Source organism: Hyposmocoma kahamanoa, unplaced genomic scaffold (assembly GCF_003589595.1).
Source record: "Hyposmocoma kahamanoa isolate Upper Pololo Valley unplaced genomic scaffold, ASM358959v1 263, whole genome shotgun sequence".
Lineage (NCBI taxonomy): Eukaryota > Metazoa > Arthropoda > Insecta > Lepidoptera > Cosmopterigidae > Hyposmocoma > Hyposmocoma kahamanoa.
This window is the reverse complement of record NW_020653766.1, coordinates 1,449,517-1,471,960: the sequence shown is the minus strand read 5'-3', so window position 1 is coordinate 1,471,960 and position 22,444 is coordinate 1,449,517. Positions and strand designations below refer to the sequence as shown.

Genomic DNA, 22,444 nt, shown 5'->3' with positions numbered 1-22,444 from the left:
TGCAACCCAACATGGGTTCGGCATGTGTTACTTAAGTTCCACTGCTCGACATCCTCTTCGCCTGGTTTCGTTACAAGTCAATAAATTATTTAACAATCTCTTTGGCGTAAGTCCATTGAATCCATAGGGTAGGCACAATGGGTATTTTGATGACCTCCTGTTCCTTGTAATATGTTTCATCGGTCGCTGTGCTCAATACGCTTTCTCCTGACTTCTAAGCAAGCTTGTCACATAACGGCAGCACGAGCAAGCCATAGCTCAAAATACCAATAGGTCGTATCGTGGACCAAATCGAAAGGTTAATAAGGCGAGTTGCTGGCATTTGTGAGAAAATTGCTCACGTAATGCGCGCCCGCACTTCGTTTGTTATACGTGTACGCATAACGCCTTGTGAAATCATCATCAATTACGCACGTATTGTTGTAGTATGGTGTACTAACACTTTTGGTTTAGCGCCGGAGATTTGGCCTTTTTTGGACATCTATCGATTTGGACTCAACTATGCTTTCAGACAGAATTTTCAGACTCCAAACTTATGCAATTTAATAAGTAGTCAAAGTCTAAGTTAAATTTTTTACACTTGAAAACGTCATTTTTTAAGCTACTGCTCGTTCACTACGCTGCCCTCCCTGAGAAGAACGAGCAAGAAACTCTAGGGATTGCTCTTTTCAAATAAACTTCCATGCTATGGCATTTTGAATCATAATTGTGTGGAATTTAGATTCATTGTCTTCCCATATTTCTTTATCTAAAACACACTAACTTCAATTTTGTAATATGACTTTTCAACTAAAATACTTTTAATGTAAGTTTTAAACTTAGGAAATGAGTACATACCTACCTCAAGTGTATGACAGAGCCTGGTCTGAATGGAAAGAAAAAAAGAACGAAAAATGTTTTTTCATTTAATTGACACACTTATATCTAATTAAAAGTAATCATTAAAACAACAAATGCATGCGTGATTTTAAGTTTTAAGTAAGTAAGTGTGTGTAGTTAGGAAGGGTACGTACGACCGGTGTTCGCAAGAAATCAAAACACGTGAGCTTTTAAAATACTACCATTGTCAGCGATGTTACGATCTGCTGTGTACCAATGTTAGCGAGAAGCGCTTTTATAATACAATGAGAGATGACAAATGTAATTGGAAGTGTGAAAAGTGCGCCAACGTTGGACTTTGGCGCCGTTGACTCTGGTACGCGGAAGGACGCTGCTCCCATCTCTCGTACGCCTCCAAGTGCTTCCTTGAATACGGTTGCGGTCGAGGATGGGTCCTCAGTTCTCGTTACTGAAATGCGTTTGTTGAGCAATGATATAATATCTGCTGCACGTGAGGTTACTTTTCTTCTTTCCATCTCGACTTTCTACTAAATTTCCGAAGCGAGCACACGAGCTCGACTTGACGTAAAATTCTGACCAGTTAAATCATGTAACCTAACTGCTTGTAAAGTATACATTTGTAATACCATTGGAAATCATGTAACAGAAACGCTTATAAATCATAGTATTTCTAGAAATTACAGGCCCTTTTGGGGTAAGTTGCTTTTTACCATAACTTGTATTTAAGTAGGGGGTGTTTTTATACGATTGTACCTGTTTTTATACCTATATGTTTTGTTACAGCATTTACTCTTTTCTTTACCTGTTCTTTTCCCTTCGTATAAGAGTATACGAAGGGAAAAGAACAGAATTGTAGAAATAAAGAGTTTATTTCTACAATAAAATTCATGTAGACCGAGCATTCTATTTAATTACGTGGGCCCCGCGTGACAACTTAATATGCGTCTCTAATCGTCATGTAACAGAGTAAGATGCTTATTAACAATAATGAGTCTTGTAAAGTGACATTTTTAGGTAATATTATAGGGAACCTTTTTACACAGGGAACTTGTGCGTTATGCAATCTTCCACCTAACCGAAATAAACCATTTTCATCTATGGAAGGATTTAGAGAATTTAGGTTCGATTTCACGACTTTTTTTAATTATAAAAATAATTAAATAATATTAAAAAAAAAATTTTTCTGAAAAATAACGTCGCTGTATGCACCTGATGATAGCATACAGCCTTCCCCTGCAGAAAGGCTTCCAGTACGCAAAAGCAATTTTTTACATTTATTAATTAACCTTACTATGTAGACCATTATGTGCTACATTTTATGTAAACTTGAAAATTTTGTAAAGATTGGCATCAACACGTTGTCACAATCTTTTGCAACAACACTGTTGTGGCTGACTGTACATTCAGAATGCTCAGATAGATATGGCAACGGGAATTCTATGATGGAATCTACCCATTTTTGTTACCTACATAGATAATTCGGACCATGCCACTATAATGTGTTTTTGATTAAATTTTGAGGAGTTGGACCTCTCGACAAAACATCAGCTGGATTAAGCAAGCTGGGTGTGTATAGTGCCAGTGCATAGATTGTGTCAACTTATTAATGTCATGTCGTCGAGTATATAACCAGAAATAGAGACGAGATGTCTTTAATTTGTTTGAAAACTATTCTGCCAAATCGTTACTGTGACAACTACGCTCCGACTGGCCAACCCGAATTCGAAACAATTGACGGGTGTCGTCAATTGTTTCACTTCAAAACGACCAGTTTAAGTTGAGCTTTTCTGTAAGAGACGAAATTCGAATAATTACATATTTAATATTAATTACCGATGTTTTGCTGTTTTTCCCACATCACCGAATGGAACAGTTTTTATTGTTAGAGATATTATCTTTATTATAGTAAATGCAGAACATTTTTGGATTATACGTTGTCGTACATACAGGTCAGTTGTTGGCGCTGCACAATTTCAGCTTTCTAATTTGTGATTTCAGCGCAAACGAGAGTTGATATTTAAAAGTGATATAAGGCCTATTTGCCTGATTGAGTTGCCAGGGATGGATGGCCTTTATTTCGTCTCTATTTCTGGTTATATACTCGATGTGTCATGTACTGAATCACAAAACAGATTTACAGTTTTGACATTCCTGAATAATGATGCAATTTTGAACATGAGCTTGGCTAATTCAGGAATTGTAGGTGTAGAGTTCAAGGGGGCGACCATTGACTTTGAAGTTAGCGCTGCACTTGGTATGGCATTGTCAATTTTAAACTTTAAATAAATACAACAACAGTATGCACTTGAGGAGGCATCGCAATAGCCGATTAGTTCAATGTGTGTAGACTCAATCAAGTGGAAATCGCGTGTTACGATGATATCCAGCATGCCTGTAAGACTGGAACAAAATTTTTCCCAAACTTCAACGAGCTCTATAGATAGAAATGTGTCCCACTCCAAGTTACACAAGCACAAACAATAATAGGACCAGTGAAGCCCTCTGGGCTCTGGGCCAAGCATTTTACTTATAGAACTCAAAACATTCATTTTGAATACATAATCCTTGGCATCATAAAACAGTCCTAATGTTTTAACCATTGGCGATCCTGATCTAGATCTCTTAAATCAAGGCCTTGTTTCGTCTCTGAAATGCCCACCAAAAGGCTAATGTCATTGGGACACCACTTATGTAAGTCAAAGCTGCCCAATTGTAACAAAGCTATAAGCTCTACGATTAGTCGTAGGGTCTTCTGGATATTATCTGTACCGTACAGAATATCATCACAATAGGAGCCCCGTAAAAAAGCCTGAATGGCTAGCAGATGAGTTGTTTTGATAAATTTTGGCAAGCCTCACCAAGCATCGACTTGCAAAGTAAGAGTAAGAGGAACTTGTCAACGCATAGTTTGCTATTGTATACATTGTAATGGATCACTTGGATTGTCACGCCATTGTAAAACTCAACGTCCCGGATGAATCATGATTTGTCTATACATATGGCGTATGTCGCACACAATGACATCTTTCTTTTCACGAAATGAAATTAGAATAATATCATATAATTGTTTTTGAAGAACTGAGCCATTGCATAATATGTCATTTAAGCTGGCACAGTTTGTTGAATGAGCAGAATCATCACAGCACGCGGTTTATTAGTTCGGTTATCTAAACTTTCTATTGCGTGATGAGGTTTATAGTACAATGGTAGTTCCTATCTTCACTTTAGCATGACCTAAAGAAATGTGTTCATGTATATTTAAAATCGAAACAATATATAATATTGAGGGCCCTTTGCAAAGCTCTTTTCTAAGTTGTGAAAACGTTGCAAGTACAAATGAATTTGCCGTATTTACTGTTGTATTATTTCAATCAGTCTTCAGTGGCAGTTTAACTTCAAGTTAACGAGATTGATTGATTATACTTACATGATATTAATAATAACTAATTGCATGCATAATTGCATTTAAATTTAACACGTTCAGACTGGGAACAGAATTGGTGGCGACAGCTAAAACGTCAAAGCCGTTTCTATACCGATAGCTAGTTTCAGAAATTGTTTATGTTCTGAAACGCGCAACACTACTTTTTGGTTGAGCGCTGGCGCGGACGCAAGTGGCGAGATGTAAAACTCGTGCTATTAACGAAATACCGAGGACTTGTGCCCCAACCCTTCCACGGGCATGGTGTAGTTACGCGTTTCCCCGTGGCCAAACCATCCCGATTTTCAGCGCGCCATCTCAGCGGATTGTAGATAATTGAACACCGAACATACTGATCCTCGCGGTGCCGCGTGCTGTAAACGAAGGCGATGCCGGTAGAGGAGCTCCACCTTCCTGCGACACTCCTCTGTTGGAGGGATGCGGGCCTCAAACCGTCACGCGTGTAACCCCACGCGCTGACCCGTAGGGTCGGAGTTCAGAGGTGACTCCGGCGTAGTGTAAACGCTCGGTGAGGGCCGGAAGGGCGACGTCAAGCGGCGGTCTCATTCATCAGTTCTATCTTTTTCACGTTATAATGGACCATAAGCGACAGCATACCGTTCACATACGTCAATAAGTTTCCTAATTCCACTAACAGAGGTACTCAACAGTGCCATAACGTCAGTACAACTAAAGTTGTTTGCATAATCTCCTGCGACATGACTGCCGATTGCAGCTCTGCTTAGCTCCTCCATCAAATCGATTACATAAAGGTTAATCTGATTTCTACCAGAATCTCGACAGACATTGACCGCAATAGTTCGTAGTTAATGGTGTCAAAAGCACGACTTAGGTCGTGAAAGCCAAACCATAGACAGTAGTTTTGTCTTTTTAAGTAATGCTTTATGGTATTTTTGAGGTAAAATATAGCCATGTCCGTCGACAAACCAGGCCGAAATCCAAACGAAGCTTTATTTAGTTTTACCGTTTCCGTAATAAATGGATTTGTTAAGCGAGATTGGTCGTTAGTTTGTAGGGTTGCTTAGGTCATCTGTCCTATTTTTTAATATTGGAACAACATTCGCATAAGGTGCGCAGGAAAATAACTGCGTGATATGCAATTATGAAAAATTATTGCCATTATATTCATGCAACAAAGGCTCACCAAAAAGGATGTGCTCTATAGTCAGTCGTGGCCTGGTGATTTGAGTAAAAAGTAATTTCGTCTCATTCACCTGGTCATGACCGCCGGATACGGCACATCTGCGAGTGGTGGACCACTCTTCATTAAATCCTCAGTTACAATATTGGTTATGGACTAGAACCGGAGCCAATAAACAAAAAAAATAGTATTCATGTCATCATGCACAGGGTCAGAAGAAGCAGAACTGTGCATCAAACTTACTTTCTTCAAATTTCCCCCGCTCATTAACATAAATAACCTCTTAACTTTAGTGTTCTCCCCCCATATTGTTACTCTATGTAAATTTATCCACTTAAATAACATATATTTATAAATGTTGTTTTGTTTTACATTCTCAACTGAGTACTCCCGTGGTCCAACTTACCAACACCGGTTAATGTCCTATTAGAGCTTAGCGAATTTTTTTTTTGTTTCGTTTTTTCTCTTTCAACCGTGACATTGGCAAAATCATCATTTCTCATAATGATGGAGCCATAAAAATAAAAAGTAAAGTGCATCAAACCAAGCTGTTCAATTGAGGCAATCGCGCCTCATCGTATACGGGTAGTATATGGTAATTCCAGTAAGTATATGGTAATTCCATCCGATAACTTTCTTTATCACTTTTTTTACTTTGTGACGTTAATCTAGCAGCCGTTTGAATTGACTGAACAGTTGCGCTAAGAAAAAAATCTAGCCCGCAATCCCCACATATGGTATGTCGACAATACTTAAACTACCTAGATAGATAAAATTATTAAAAGGTTAATTAATTCGTTGCAGCCTCTCATTTTATGAAATTGCACATATTACGAGAGGTTAATCTGATTCGTATGCATAATCAAATGGTTTTATTATTTTTATGGCAAAGTTGTTTATTAACAATGTCTAGCGAGAACGTCTTGGCATAAATGTTACTTAATATTCTTTCTTATATGCGGTTCGCATGCGTAGTGGACTATGGAACAATGGTGTGTCATAGGTACAAGATTTTGGGCCTTTATAATTGCAGTTTACGTTGTCGGCAGAACGAACGGTGACTTAACTTGCATCGTTTCGCAGGCTTCCCCCTCTGTGCTTCTATATCACCCACCTCATCGGTACTATGCTAATATAATTTTGTAGCTGAAGTATAATTGTGATACGTTATTAGCGCTTCGGAACAAGTACTTTCATAGCCGTATTTTGGAAATTATTGTCATTGTTGTATTGTATAAACATACTGGTTTTTGTGTTGCGTTTTACGATATTTGTTGTTTTGCTTTTTTTTGCTATCGACATTCAAAATTATTTCGTAATGATTGTAAGAAATTATAAAAAAATAGAAAAATTCTTTTTATTAGTTATTTAAGGTAAATTAAGCATATTAATGTTCAAGTTACGGCGTTTTGTGAATACATTTTAAAGTTACATATTATAAATAGTTGGACGGATAGATAATTCAATAAATCACTTTTGTTAATACGGCGTTTTATTGAAGTGTTTGGAGGAGTCCACGTCACAATTGGGAACGAAACGCGTGAGTAAATTTGTCTCCATTATAATTCTTTAACTTTACCTTATTTGAACGTGTATGACCGTGTGAATCTACGTACACCATTTAAACGGATTTCTTGTTTTTGTTTACGCGTCGTTACACACGAATAGAAATGAATTAGTCGTAATATGCTATGTAGCTGTCTTCTTTTGTAGATTTCTATTTATTTTGAAATATATTTTGCTATATTCACACACAAGGTGTTATATACAATAACGACATATAACACCTTGTGTGTGCATACAATGCGAGATAAAGGCAAAATTATGATATTGCCCTCTATCTTAGTAATTATACATCAATTATCAAGTGAAATGAGAATAAAGGAAAGCATGATTAGTACATAAGGATTTTTTTTATTAATTTTTTTATAGGAATTTTATTCGTGTTATTTCTATTATTTTTTTATTATACGGGTGGCCCATAAGTCCTTAGTAATGAAAAAAATTAATTAAAATAAAACTAATTACATTATGAATAATATTATTATTTGTAAATATAGCTAGAAAAACGGGAATTATTTTTTGTAAATAACGTCGTCCAAATGTAATCCGTTACAGTCACGACACTCTTGCAAACGCCTTCTGAAATTGTCGATGACTGCGCGGCACGTCAGTGCTGAAATGCTTGCCATTTCTCTGCGGATGTTTTCTTTTAGGTCATTAATTGACCGCGGGTTAGAGTCGTACACTTTAGCCTTAAGGTAGCCCCACAAAAAAAAATCCATTGGAGTCAGATCCGGGCTACGTGGTGGCCACGAAATGTCTCCTCTCTTAGAGATAACTTTGTTTGGAAAAAGTTGACGGATAACGGGCATAGCAGTATTGGAGGTGTGGGAAGTTGCTCCATCCTGTTGAAACCATGTTCGGGCATTAAAGCCTGGAAAGTTTTGCAATTTTTGTGTGAAAAACTCCTCGATCATGGCCACATATCGTTCCGAAGTAACAGTAACAGCACGCCCTCTGCCGTCCTCAAAAAAGTAAGGCCCTATGATGTCATGGGCTGACATAGCGGCCCAAACTGTAACTTTAGGGCTATGTAAGGGCTTCTGGTGCTTAAGTTTTGGATTAATCGGACTCCAATAGCGGCAATTTTGTTTACTAACGTGTCCGTTAATGTGGAAGTGTGCCTCATCAGAGAACATTATGTTATTGAACGAAGTAAACCGATTAAACATTTCATTAGCATAATTCACTCTCTGAATAGCATCAGTTTCTTTTAATTCTTGCACCAACTGAATTTTGTAAGGGTGCATAAGTAAATCTTTTTTCAAAATCCGTTGTAACGATGTCCTGGATACGTTTAATGCACTGGAACGCTTACGAGTTGACTGTGTTGGATTTTCACGAATAGATTGTGCCACTGTGTCGATGTTTTGTTCCGTACGTGATGTTCTTGGGCGACCCAACCGTGGTTTATCTAACGTCGAACCGGTCTCCTCGAACTTAGCAACCCAATTCTTAATCGTTTGGAGAGCTGGGGTGTCATCAAAGTTGTGTAAACCTTTGTGTTCTCGAAATTTTCGCCTCGCAACGGTTGCCGAATTGTTGTTTTGATAAAACTCGCGCACACAAAACGCACGGTCCGCTCCGGTGAAACGCTCCATCGCGACTAAATTCCCAGAAACCGAAGTTACTGCCCCCGCTTCCCCTGCACCGCTCACGCGCGCCGTTTTCGTTTAATTCAAATTTTACTTTTCTAAGGACTTATGGGCCTCCCTTACCTCGGTACTGACTTCCACTTTTATGATTTTATGTGAATGAATATAAGCTAATGGTTGATATATGCCCCGACATTACTTTAATTTATGACTGTGCATTGACTTGATGTTAGATGATAATAATCTGTCCACAGTTGTACAAAAAATATGTCGGTTATGTCTTCCTGTTTCAGTGAGTATGTGTCCACAATCGAGGGCCCAAGGCCCATACGAAATCGAAAAATGGTTGAATGAAGAAATTTTAAGAGAATCCGTAACACATTCCTTGAGAAACAGACAGAGCAGGAGCAGACCTCGTCGTACTACATGACGATCTAGAGAACGCTGCACTACCAGGTCACCCCAAGTACGGCATCAGGAGCGAAGACGCGAACGTGCAGTCCAACCATCACATCGAAGCCGGCCACCAGTTGGGAGGCACAGGAAGGCTTCAGAATACACGTGAGTTGTTTACTAAGTAAGCTGATATGATTCAAGGGTTGAGACAAAGTAAAAACAAGGAATCTTTTACTAATTCCAACCTTATTCCGGGATTTGATCCTTCATTGAAGAAACAGACTCAATACCTAGTTGATGAAAGTTGATGGCTGCTGTATTGTATGATTGGACTGATAGGCATATTGTACATTAGGTATGCATTACCAAAGTTCGCCGGTATGGCTAAACTTTGGTATGAAGGATTACCATCTGTTTTGTTTAACTGGTTTGAATGGCAGAGCAAGCTTAGGAATGCATTCCCTGCCGACGAAAACTATGGATAAATGCTCTCTGTTGTGTTTGGGGATTCGTTAGAGACCTATTTCTGTGAAAAAGTTGCCTTAGTTAATCGCTGTGATATTAAGGGCAAAAGAGCTGCGAAATGCATACTACACGGGATTGATGACAGGTCTGTGTGGGTAGGTGTAGAAGCGGCGCAATTTGAAGACTTTGAATCCTAGGGGCGCCTTTCAGCACGGGTTCCTTCATTGCAGGCAACAGACTCCCGATTTATGACCCGCAGATCCCCCTTAGGGCGCTATGCGGCTAAGGTGAGTTGACGTTGTCTTCCCGCTCTCTCTCCGCCGCTTTCTTCTGCGCTATGACGACACCACTGAAGGAGGCCTTCCAGGCCTCTTCGCTTTCAGCCATGTCTCTCACCAAGACTGGGAGGATAGGGGTGCTCCTACTACCGCGGACATCAAGGCGCGAGGCTCCGCCCAAGCTGGGCACTCATCGCGCGTGCAATGCGCGGTGTCCGCGGCTGCTTCGCAATGGTGGCATGCTGCTGACGGCTCCCTACCTAGCACTTCGCACAGGAACTTGCCTAAGCATCCGTGCCCATTGAAGAGGTACGTCTGGTGGTATGTCAGCACTCTGTTTCAGGCGTTTTATTGTTCGGAGGAATCTACATGATATACATACTATTCTTTTTTCAATTTTGTAAGGAAGAAAGAATGAAAAATTGTTTATTGTACAAACACAGACACTCACGTAAACAAAAAAAAACATGAACAATAATAAAAAAAAAATAAAAAAGAATATTAAAACTATTCACATGATTAAATCACATCAACAATAGGATTTAAATAAACAGATAAGAAAACCGACATACTTAATAGAAATGTGCATATACATATAACCGTATAGACGTTTATTTCTATAGATGTACATATATAACTATATAGATACTTATTTTGACAATTTTATAATCATGCGTGAAGTAAGTTACTTTTCTGTTGTGTATAAATACACATTTATTTTTTTTTCAAGTTTATTTTTTCTTTTTTTTTTAATAATATTAAGTGACGGGACGGACAAGTAACTACTGACGGTAATCTACACGCCTGTCCATAACAGTTGCAGTGCCATTAAGAGATTTAAATCGCAAAGATCTGAGGTGCACTGCCACAGCGCCCGTCACCCTGAGACGTACGTGTATACATTACTGAAATAGGTAAGGTGGCAGTACTACCCTGGACGAACGCTTTCACATCCATGTGAGCTCCGGCTCTATTGTTACTAAATAGTTTATAAGAGGATTGTGGAACTACACACACCGAAGTAGGTTTAGGGGTGTGAAGAAAACATGTGACATAATATTTTTTAAGTGTTTGTTTGGTTTCGAGACTTTTATGTACCAGTAATAATATGCGTTTGTGTAACAAGTCCAAACCTGACATAAGGTGACGAAAATGAAAGTGTATTCCAAAAATAAAATGTAAATCACGGAGACCGTTATTTCTTTTTGTTGGATCACTCCATTGGAAACCTTTGAAAACAACTAAAAATTACACCCACACTCACGAGAGAAATAAATGTAGGCCATACAAATATTTCTTCTGGCCTGGGAATCGAACCCAGGACCTCTGCGTGGCAGTCTAGCGTGGTAACCGTTCGGCCACAGAGGCAGTAATTTTAAAAAAACTACACCATCGTTTCCCAAAGTGCTTAATACCCCAGGGGACGTATAAAGGTCGTAGAGGGGCCTCGAAAGCAAAAAAAACCTGAATTATCTATATAAACTACACTACATATGGCGCATTGTGAATATAATAGTGTATTAACTCAAAAAGTGTATAGGAAATGAAACTATTTTTGCGGATTTCATTATTTAGTGTTTTTTCTCAGAATCGACGAATAATGAAGTCCTCGCTTCCCGTGAAAGATCAAATATACATATTTAAAAATAAAAAATATTGGCCAGAACTAGGTCATATAAAGCGTGGCTCATTTTAAGTTAAGTAGTTAAGTAGACATTTTTTAGTTGTTTTTTACAATATTCTAACGACGTTTTTATTGACCTGTAGAGAATCAAATTCTACGTTCAACAATGGTATAATCTTGAATTTCACATATTTTGAGTTATAACACTATTATAGAGAACTAATAAGCATAGAAATATAACATACACACAATCAACATAGCCCCGCACTAGGGAAACCCTGTGTCGCGGGTGCCATGGATACACACATAGACAACTACAAATTACACCCAAACTCACGAGAGAAATAAATGTAGGCCATACAAATATTTCTCCCGGCCCGGGAATCGAACCTGGGACCTCTACGTGGCAGTCCGGCATGGTAACCATTCGGCCACGGAGGCAGTTAAATTTGTAATAGCAGTGCGATATATGTTAGGTCAATATACAGGATACGTGTTTTCAATATGTTTCGTGGTCGAAATTTTAAAATTTTTTTCATCATGCCCAAGTTTTTACCGGTATGCCAAAAAGTTTGTAAACCTATGGTATAACACAATTAATAACAATCTCCAAAAAAGGCTTTTTACACGTTTCAATCACGTAAAATATAAATACAAACAATAGGAAGAGAAAATAACCCTTATTACAGACAATCATCATGATAGTCGTTGGGACAATTTTATTTTGATAAATTTACGTTCATTCGGGGTTACTTATTTGTTTGATTTATATAGGTACCAGTAGCGACGAGTCCATATAACCCAATTCCCACCGGCTTGCCTATAATTTTCCACGTGTCATCATATATTATAAATATAAAAGTAATTTACTACATTTTACGCTCAATGTTACGTGTACAATATAATTAACTAGTGAAATAAAGTGTTCTAGTAAATTGTGTGCTAATAAGTGTTGAGCGTAATCGTCGCCAAGGCACCACTCGTTAAGGCAAGTGTTTTATGTTTTGCTCTGGCTTTACTAAATACAATTTTCACGCCTCGGCACTGATGGATACTAGCTGATACGCGCCACTTCTTCTGCGTAGAATAAGTGCTACGATGATCTTCATCATTTGCATGCCGGCTCAATCGACACTGTGTAAGTCTCATCAACAACTCTGTTCACATAAGTCGAGCTTTTATCCCACAGAAGAAATGCTTAAGAGGGAGCATGCCAAAAAAGTTTTGAAGTTGACTCCGCCCAAATTTGTGAAACAAATATATGCCTGAAGTTCGCGTGACATGCGACAGGAGATATTGAATTTTGCGCATTAAAAGTACCAAAGTCGTTTCAGCGGAATAACTCTTAAAACGAAAGGAATTAAAAAAATCCGTAGTGACAGTTGTCGTTCATGCATAAATATAATTAATTATCTAATTTTTGTCCTGTAGCATTTCGAGGATAAATCGAAAAAATGTGAAAGTTAAGAGGTAATTTCGTGATTTTTATCTATCGGGGAAATTTTATTGTTTTATGTTTCTGATTAATGTCTATGCTTGAATATATCATGTAGTTACTCATACAATATTTTATTTTTAACTTTAAAGTGAATATACCCCTCTAAAATCAAATTTTTCCTCTTCTGACTCTTACTCTTACACGACATGAATTTTGTCGGATCTAGCCACGAAAAGATGTCGTGTCTGTTGCAGACAAGAAAATGATGAGTATGTACACGATACGAATGCTTTCGGGGAGACGTGTGTAGGGTAAACGTGTCAGTGCACTTCCAGGTAGCTGTCGTTTTATTACCGACTGTGTGAAGAAATATGATGACTATTAATAAAAAAAAAAGGTGATTGCAAATTATATGTTGCAAAAGTACGTCGTTTATCTTTATAAATCTTTAAGGTTTTGACCCACAATACGGGTCGTTCGTCTAACTATAACTTATAAGTAAATCGTGCATTTTATTTGTCGCAATGAAATTAGTTGTGCAATAGTGGTACTTTGTAAAATCAGTCCACGCGCATAAACGTTCGTTTGCGATAGCGGCAGAGCGCGTCGCGTTGGGGGTAGACAAGATTTTTTTAGTGTCCAGCGCCGAAGCAGTGTACACAGTTCGTATGTAGAAACGACACGAATTCTCGCATAGGCCCGGAGATTTTTCTTAGCGTATACACGCGCCCTTAGCGTGTACACGCGCCGTCACACTTACTTTGCAAGCCTTTGCCGGGAAGAAGACGCATAGCCCATAAATGACAATCTTTCCATGTTTATTTTTTGAAACTAATGCAAACATTTCCGAGCATGTTTGAGAAAACTGTATTTACCGTGTACGCTTACAAATAAATATATCTCTATCTCTATGGTTCCGGCTACTGATATCGACCGCCTTGGTCCATCGGTCGTTCGTCCCGACTAGCAACATGTCCTGCCCATATCCATTTTAGGCTCCCGATCCGCATACCGACGTACTGTACTTAATACATATGGCTATTATCGGTATTTTACAGGATATATCACGGAGAGTGTGCGATGGAATTACACGATTTAATTCCGCCTCCCTTTTCGATCATCGGGGGACTAGGCGTCGGCTTGGCTTCCACCCCTATGTTGTGGATATTCCAAAGATTCGCACGAAGCGTTACGCTTCCACATTTATATAGCAAACGGCTGTGGAGTGGAATTCCCTGCCTGCAGACTTGTTCCCTGAACGTTATAACTTGAACCTTTTCAAGGCGAGAGTGAATAGGAATTAATTAGGTGTGCATGCTCCATCGTCGACCTCGTCGTCACATCCCATCAGGTGAGATGGAGGTCAAACGCACACTTACATTAGAATAAAAAAAAATATTTTGATGATTGTTGATAATGATTATTTTGAGATAGTGTTGTTCTCGTAAGCATACATATTATCGATATTCTGTTATTGAAACAATTCACTACGAGGTTTTTATTATTTCATTATTATTATTTTTAAACTATACCCGCAAATGAAAAAAGAAAGAATGGTTGGAAGTTATAGGACTGCCGAACATAAACATTGGACCAAATACCATCTTCGTTTGTTCGCTCCATTCAAATTTAAATAGAACTTCCAATAGAATTCCATCGTTACATTCATTGGTAAATAACTTTATATTTAATTTTGATTAAAATGGCTCATTACTTGCTTAGTAATAATAGCCTAGTATGCATCATTTTGATTACACTTTGATTACAGTTAACTACACAAATTTGCAAACATAAAACAGAGTAACAACAGTATCAATTTTCATGCCATACTTTTGCATGTCGATATTGACTTTTCTATGATTTGGTACAACACTAAATTCGCCAATTGTGGTGGACATTTTTGGTTTAGGTAGAGACGTCTATTCCGCAGATAAGGTAGCTCCTTCCCTTTATTTTTTCCATCTTCTAAGGTCCCCATAGTAAAACAGTCTTTGACACCCATGTCAAACACTACTCAAACTACCCATACAAACTTACTACTAATAGAGTAATTCGCCTACCAAATGGTCGAAATTAAGTATTAAAAAATATTCGAATATTCATTTGTACGAGTGCTTGACATGGGTGTCAACTACTGCTAAACATTGAAATTTTGCACCAGTGTTTGACATACCTCTAAAATAAAATATAAACAATATATGTATATCAATAAAAACAACACGTTGTTTGTACAGTTATCTAATAGTTTTAATAAACACTTACCAATAAATAACAGAATTCCGACTAATTTTTTAATTTAAATTTTTTCCGACTAAAAATTACACTCAAACTACTCAAAGTCTTAACGATTTTTGTAAGAACACTAACTAACCGCTCACGCGATACATGCAGCCGTAGAGGCATACCACACCTAGAGGTGCCGGTGGTGATTTTATACCGATTTATGGGATATCGAAGTTATAACAGGTAAAAGCACTAAAATTAATTGCTATTTCGGTAACTACTCTAGCAAACCATAAAGTTTTTAATGCCTGGGTCTGTCATTTAAAAAAAATAAACAACTTCAAAAATACGTCACGACAATCGTGTGAGTATTGTTTGGGCTGGTGATTTCGTTGTTTATTTATTGAAAACATACCGTAAGTAGCGTTTTTTAAGTTTACCCTGAATATAAATGTTTATAAACTATACTTTAAGGAGTAATTTCATGGTAAACGTTAGAACCACTCAAACGGAATATTATCATATTTATCCAAGTACACCAAAAATGTCATTAGTGCTTTTTAAGTGCAGGATTTGCGGTGTATTACTGCATTTTATTTGAGATGTTTTTGCTGGTAGTACGGAGGGTATTTATTTAGCAATGCAGAATAATATTTTTTATTTATAAAAACTTGTATTTAAACTGAATCCTTTTCTATTTTGCGACACCAAATAGCCGCTATTTTGCGGTAGGAGGAGCGCATCGCGTGAGCGGAAGCACATTCAACTTCGGTCACCTGTTCGCAAAAGCAATCGCTACATTGAAAAAATATTGATTGAATCGATGAAAGCTTCTAAACGGAGTTCATTATATACCATTTGTCGCGAGACACGCGATAATCAATCATTTGGTGAGTAAACGAACTTCACCCATTTTTTGTATTGTGGTAACACTGTTTTGCCTTTGCTAACTTGTTATTTTAACACTATCGAGATGGCAGTAACGTCAACGGTAATGGCGGGAACCGAGAGCACTTCAGTTTGGTTAAAATTGAAGATATGGCTGTGTAAGTGAATGTACCCTAAGAGACAAACAACTGGTAAGTTCCTCTATGTACTGTTTAACATTACGACATGCATAGACACGGTGGAAAGACACACAACTAAGTTAATTGTCGAGATTAATCTTGTAAACAAAAATTTTCTATGACTCAATTTGCCACGGGCTGACTCGACCCGCAGTATACTAGCCTCATTGACGCGTATAACTGTGGGTGCCTGTCTTTGGCATCAATCGGGTCGGTAGTAGCTGGCATGTACACTTCCACCGCGATTACTAGCTATCGAAGATTGAAACCTGTTGGGCTGAGGTTGGACTAAAGGGGAGACTGGAGGTCCACCCTCTCGCTGCCGAGCGTTGTTGCCGCCATGCTCGATAGCGAGGAGTCCTGAGAGGCGGTGGCCTCCTTTTGCGCAGAGGTTATGTCGCAAAAGGAGGCCGCGGAGCAGGTGCGCGATGGGTCGGAGGACAACCGACTCGCCCCTCCGTTGGCGCGAGAGCCCTGGCGTAAGCTAAGGCGGCGGCGGCGTCGTGGTGAATGTTCACTGATTCCATGGCGCCGACTCAACCGGCGAGAGGGAAACCCGGGGGGGTTTTAGTGGGGTAGGCCCTCCAGTCTGGAGGGAGAGTCCCCACATAGTCCCTGGGTCTCTCTGCGCTCAGGGGTATCCATAAAGATTTCCCCCGTCAAAAAAAAAGGCTGGAGGTCCACTACGGTTCCTCGTCATAGCACAATGTAGTGTTATGAACACTTTCATCATGGTTCAGTGTCTTTCTACCCGCTTATATACCTATAAATTAAGTATCTTTTGTCGTCCCTTAATATCTACATTGAGAATATTTGAACCAGGTACGTAGGTATTACAGTTTAGTCTAAATCCTATAAACTACAAAGTGGCGACACCATTACTAGTACATGTAACACGGTTTTGTAGTTATATCAGTATCTGTTTCCTTATTTAAAAAAAATAATGCAGAATTGTCATACTTTGGGACAATGTCAAAGAGTACACTTACCTTAATGCAACCAAACCCTTGATATGAAATTTAAAATAAATATTGAGTTTTGCCATGTCCTGAATAATCACTCTTTATGAGATACGTTTAAGGTTTATTTTTGTGACAAAAATTATGCCTAGAGCCTTAGAATAATAACGCATAGAAACCTAGTCCGCACACGCTAAGTGAGGCAAATTGTAGCGCGCCCAATGGGCCTACACGAGCGGGCGGGCCTTCAGTGCTCAAGGTCAACTTGCACCGCGAACAGATCTAGAATTTTAGCTAAAAATGACAAAATGTGCGGTAAATGAGTGTAAAAATATGTCAGACAAACATAAAACAGATACTAACATCACATTCCACAAGGAAGTAACGCGTTTCAACTTGTATGAAAATTAACCTACTACTAAAACTAGCCTGCATGAATTTGATTTTTGCCTCACTTGTGACAGTTCGTTTGATATGAAATTATCATTCTATGCGTTATTATTCTAAGCCTAGAGCCTCTTATATCAAAATTCGTCAATATTGGTTCATCGGTTTAGACGTGTAATTTGGATTTCACATAACTTACGCCTCCGGCGTAAATACGAAGTAACACCTTTACTACAGTACCGGCACTATGATGGCCGTTTTACAGACTACAATACTGAGGTCAAATCTCAATTCATTATCGAAAAAAATATAATCCAATGTGGGTCGCAAAAGTTTTTAGATTTATAACAAGTATATTGCAAGGGGTAGCTGATTAAAAAGTAGTAATAAAACGAAAATAAGAATGTTTACTACCTACCTACCTATCGTCAATTCGAAACTGCTTGGTTTTGCATTGAGCTTTGACGCGAGTTTGCCGGAGGCAGAAGTTGTCCTGGCCAGCGATCCCATAAGCGACGATCGTATTAGATTTCATTTTTTAAAATTTCGAATTTCGTAAAACAAATGCCGAGCTGTGTCGTAAAATGCACGTCACTATTGCAATGTACATCAATTAGCTCCTTCAACGTAGTTATGAATTAATACGAAACTTGATGAGTAGACTAACGTCAAAATGGCTATCACAGCGTACTTTAAAAAAATATGTTAATAGCATGTGTGTAAGCATAGTTAATAACACTGCACTGTACACAAAAATCGTAACATTAATAACGTTACAACACATTTCATCGACGTGCTATACTTGCTCATTTAAATACACGACATCAATGAAAATTATGCAAAAGCAATTATATGTATTTTTGTACCGCCATTTCTTCGGACACTTAATTGGTTGTTCTCTATTACATCACAATGTGAACTCAGACGCGCGGTATAACATTGTAAGAAGTAGAATAGCTACATTATTGTTGGTCAGAGCTTCCCACGTGATTGCGAATGCCGATTATACGAATTATGGTAGTGCGATGACAGTCAAGCTATAATGCGTGATGGTTTACATTCACGAATATCCAGTTACGAGAAGGTTTAAAAGCGCGATGGTTCATTTGTGCGAATGACGATAGCATGAAGACAAATTTGCGAAAGCTGGAATGCGCGAATAGTTAATCCTACTTCAACTGCCTCCGTGGCCGAACGGTTACCATGCCGCACAGGTCTCAGGTTCGATTCCCGGGCCGCGAGAAATATTTTTATGGCTTACATTTATTTCTCTCGTGAGTATGGGTGTACTTTGTGGTTGTATCTGTATGTGGCCATGGCACCCGCGACACAGGGTTTCCCTAGTGCGGGGCTATATTGAGTGTGTGCGTTATTATATAAGAAACAAACAATGATTATAAGTTAAAAAAATCAATTGACCTCAAAAATTCGTGAAATTGGATACATAAGAATTTCACGAACTTTTCAGACCGATTCATTGAAATAAAAGCGCACGGGAAAAAATACCAAACTATTGACATCTCCACTAAAACTTCCGTGAAGGTAATGAATCATCGTAGGATTAACCATTCGCGCATTCCAGCTTGCGCAAATTTGTCTTCGTGCTATCGTCATTCGCGCATATGAACCATCGCGCTTTCAAACCTTCGCGCAACTGAATATACGTGAAAATAAGCCATCGCATATTATAGCTTTCGCACAATTATCTTCGCACTATCGGTATTCGTAATCACATGGAAAACTTTATTAAATTATTAATTACTAAATCTAAAAAAACCTGCACGTCGAAACGGTGAAATCATTAGATAACGCGAAATGGTCAGCCTTGTTTGTTGAGGGCTTATTATCCTGCAACTTCTATCGGTACACAGTAACATAAAATAGGGAAATTAGTAACTGAAGCTTCATTTCATATCCTACAAATTAGGTGTCTGGATAAATAGATTCAAACTACCTAGAGTAATGACCAAACTTTCTGGGATTTGATAATCGAATTTCGTCATTTTCGCTCTACTCGTCTTGCTATAAGAGTATTCCAAAAACGATATATGTACAGTCGACACTTGCCAAGTAAAATCATACAAAGAGAACGTAAACACAAACCATGAGTACGACTTTTTTTAATATAAAATAGGCCCACGCAAAAAAAGAAATTACAACAGTGTTACATGTAAAAATACATGTTTGACGACCTCTGTGGCTTGCACTCCGGTTTTTTGTTTCCGGCTGGGTCAGTGTAGAAAAGTACTTAAATTATCTATATCGTCTCGGCTCTGGGTTTGTGGGTTACTGCGTCGTTGTTTCTGATTTCTATAACACAAATGCTTTAGTTACTTACTTTGGGATCAGATCAACGCATGTGATGTTGTCTAACATTTATAATAAATCTTAATAAAATAGTCGATAATTATTCAACTATACAGTGGAAGAATTATAATCTCGCCATTTTATCGCTACGTCACGTATGTTAATCCCGAAGAGATTCCTCTGTGGACATGTTCTGTGGTCACAAACAAACAAAGACGGGCACAGAAAAACGAAGCTCATATGGGTTATATTTAATATTTGTCTACAAATAAAACACAAAGACTTACTCTACTCAAATATGTAAATATTGATGTTACAATTTTTGTTTGCACCTTTCGAATACTTTCTTAAGCTATTTACAACAACAAAGCATCGTAACATTGTATAAATTGTATGTTATCCAAAACATGATGTGTACGTATACAGTTTTACATATTTGGTTGGACTTTTAAGTTGTTTTGTAGTAGTTTGATATATAAATATTAAATTACGGATGTCTAAACGGCAATAAAACTAAGAAAGGATAGCATTGGTAAACGTGCAGAGAATATTTAAGAATTAGTTGCATTAAACTAAATAGAAAGAAAGAAAATAGAAATAAATTTGATATATACCTATATACCAGAAAAGAAAAAAAAAACAAAGAAAAGAAGATACAACTGAGTCACCACACTTACCGACACGGTGTCGCATTAAGTCGATCAGAAAAACCTTTATATTCACGAAATAAGAGCCAAAAAGACCGAGTAAGCGAAGTAAGTCCGAGAGTAAGCGAAACTCTTTTTCGCTCTCATTACATGGGCATAAAACTTTTTCTGATCGGTTTAATGCGCCTCCGCGTTAATAAATGTGATGACTCCTTGATCAAACATTCAATTGTAAGACACAAATAAATTATTGCAAAACAAAATGAGATGTTGCATCGCTTAGCGCCTTTTACCGCGTGTACCATGGTGAGTGCTCTGAAGAGCTGTTCAACCTCAACCCCCCTTCCCAGTTCCTGCTCAGAAGCACGCGTGCTGGCCTTCGTAGTCACCGTTTCACTACCTGCCGAATTCCATCGCGTACTAAAAGGTTCGGTGGCTCCTTTCTCTGCCGCACGGTTGGCAAATGGAACTCCCTTCCGGCACATGTCTTCCCTCCCTCATATAATATGGGATCCTTCAAACGAGGCGTGAAGAGGCATATTGTAGGCAGGCAGGGTGGAGGTGGCTAGTGCAGTGAGGATTCCATCGCTGCACTAGGTTCCTTCGCGTTTGGATACCACTTTCCACTTAACATCAGGTGGAGTGGAGTCATTTGTCTGTCATGTATAAAAAAAAAAAATCACGAACAAAACAAAATAAATTAAAAAGATCTTTTTTATTAATCTTTGTATTAATAATTATAACAAACTAGTGGAGTAATTTCACAAAAAAATAATTGAATGTCATGGACGAACAAGTCGTGCGCCTGATGGTACGCTACACGCCTGTCCATAACAGTTGCAGTGCCACTCAGAGCTTTAAATTGCAAAGATATGAGGCACTGCCAATGCGCTCGTCACCCTGAGACATAAGTTGACAAGTCCCATGTGCCTGTAATTTCACCAGCACCCTTAACCTTTCAAAACCGAAACACAGTAATGCTCACATTACTGCTTGATGGCAGAAATAGGTAAGGTGGCAGTACTACCCTGGACGAACCCTTTCACAAGGATCTTTACCGTTACTAAAATTCTGACATTCATTAAAAATTTAATTACAGTTAATATTGACATCTCTAGCCAGGGCTGGTAGCTGTAAAGGTACCTAACTGGGTGACGAATTACTTTCATGGATTTCTCATAGATGGCGCTACGTCTAAATGGTCGTTGAAAACCAAATACAAAGATCCGACAATAAGCACATCGAAGAAGTCGTTAGGTTCGCTGGTTCATTCCGTGGCTTAGTTGCATTGACTTACAATTATATGGACGTCGGGTCAGCGCTAAAAAGTGTCCGAACTTATAGGGCGTTAAAATCGTATACAGAGCGTCATTCACGCTTTAGTCTTCGTTTGTTCGACTGACAGCGAAGCAAGCAAAATTAGCACAGTACTGGGATGACATTACAAATTTAAATTCAACGTTTTAGCTTTTTCATATTCCTTTACATGTCACTACGTTTAAATAGGTTGACTTGGGACATTCTTTTCGTGGTTTTTGTATTAGACCCGTCGTCCATTTATTTGTAAGTCAATGCTTAGTTGGCTTATTTTTTCTAAGCGATCTCTGTATTAATAACTAAAACAAAATAAAATTACACGATTAATTCGAAACTCAGCATGACATTAATTACTGTATAGTTATGTGCACTATGGTGGGGTCACAGTTCGGCTCTAGCAATATAACCATATACTTCAGCTGGTTAAACTTGCTAATCCAGGTTAGGTAACTGTTTTTCTCGCCGTTGCGCGAGCGTATGGTTAATTATATACAACGAATTGGCAAAGCGAATTGCATACCAGAGAATACTCATACCAATAGTCTTAAATTGTATGTGTATGTCAAAAATTGTGCATTGGCATCGCAGGGCAACCTGTCACTTTAGGTAACGGGTGTACTGGCATGGTGAACAAGTATATATATATTCGCTGATTTAATGCAAGATCGAACACAAAGAAAAATTATTTCGATCTTACTGGACTTGAACCAGCGTCTTTTGCCACTCTGAGACCATCGATTGATCTTTGCAGCAAT

General features: G+C 38.4%; 1 protein-coding gene across 1 annotated transcript in view; it reads left to right on the top strand.

The window, feature by feature from the left end:
* LOC113228950 (vinculin-like) overlaps positions 1 to 19,076 on the top strand; it is a 98,262-nt gene extending 79,186 nt beyond the window's left edge. Inside the window, exons 22-24 of the mRNA XM_026462392.1 lie at positions 8,978 to 9,142; positions 9,843 to 10,029; positions 19,001 to 19,076. Of these exons, the coding sequence (XP_026318177.1) occupies positions 8,978 to 9,142; positions 9,843 to 10,029; positions 19,001 to 19,076 (428 nt within the window). The remainder of the gene's footprint in view (positions 1 to 8,977; positions 9,143 to 9,842; positions 10,030 to 19,000) is intronic.
* The last annotated feature ends 3,368 nt before the right edge of the window (positions 19,077 to 22,444 follow it).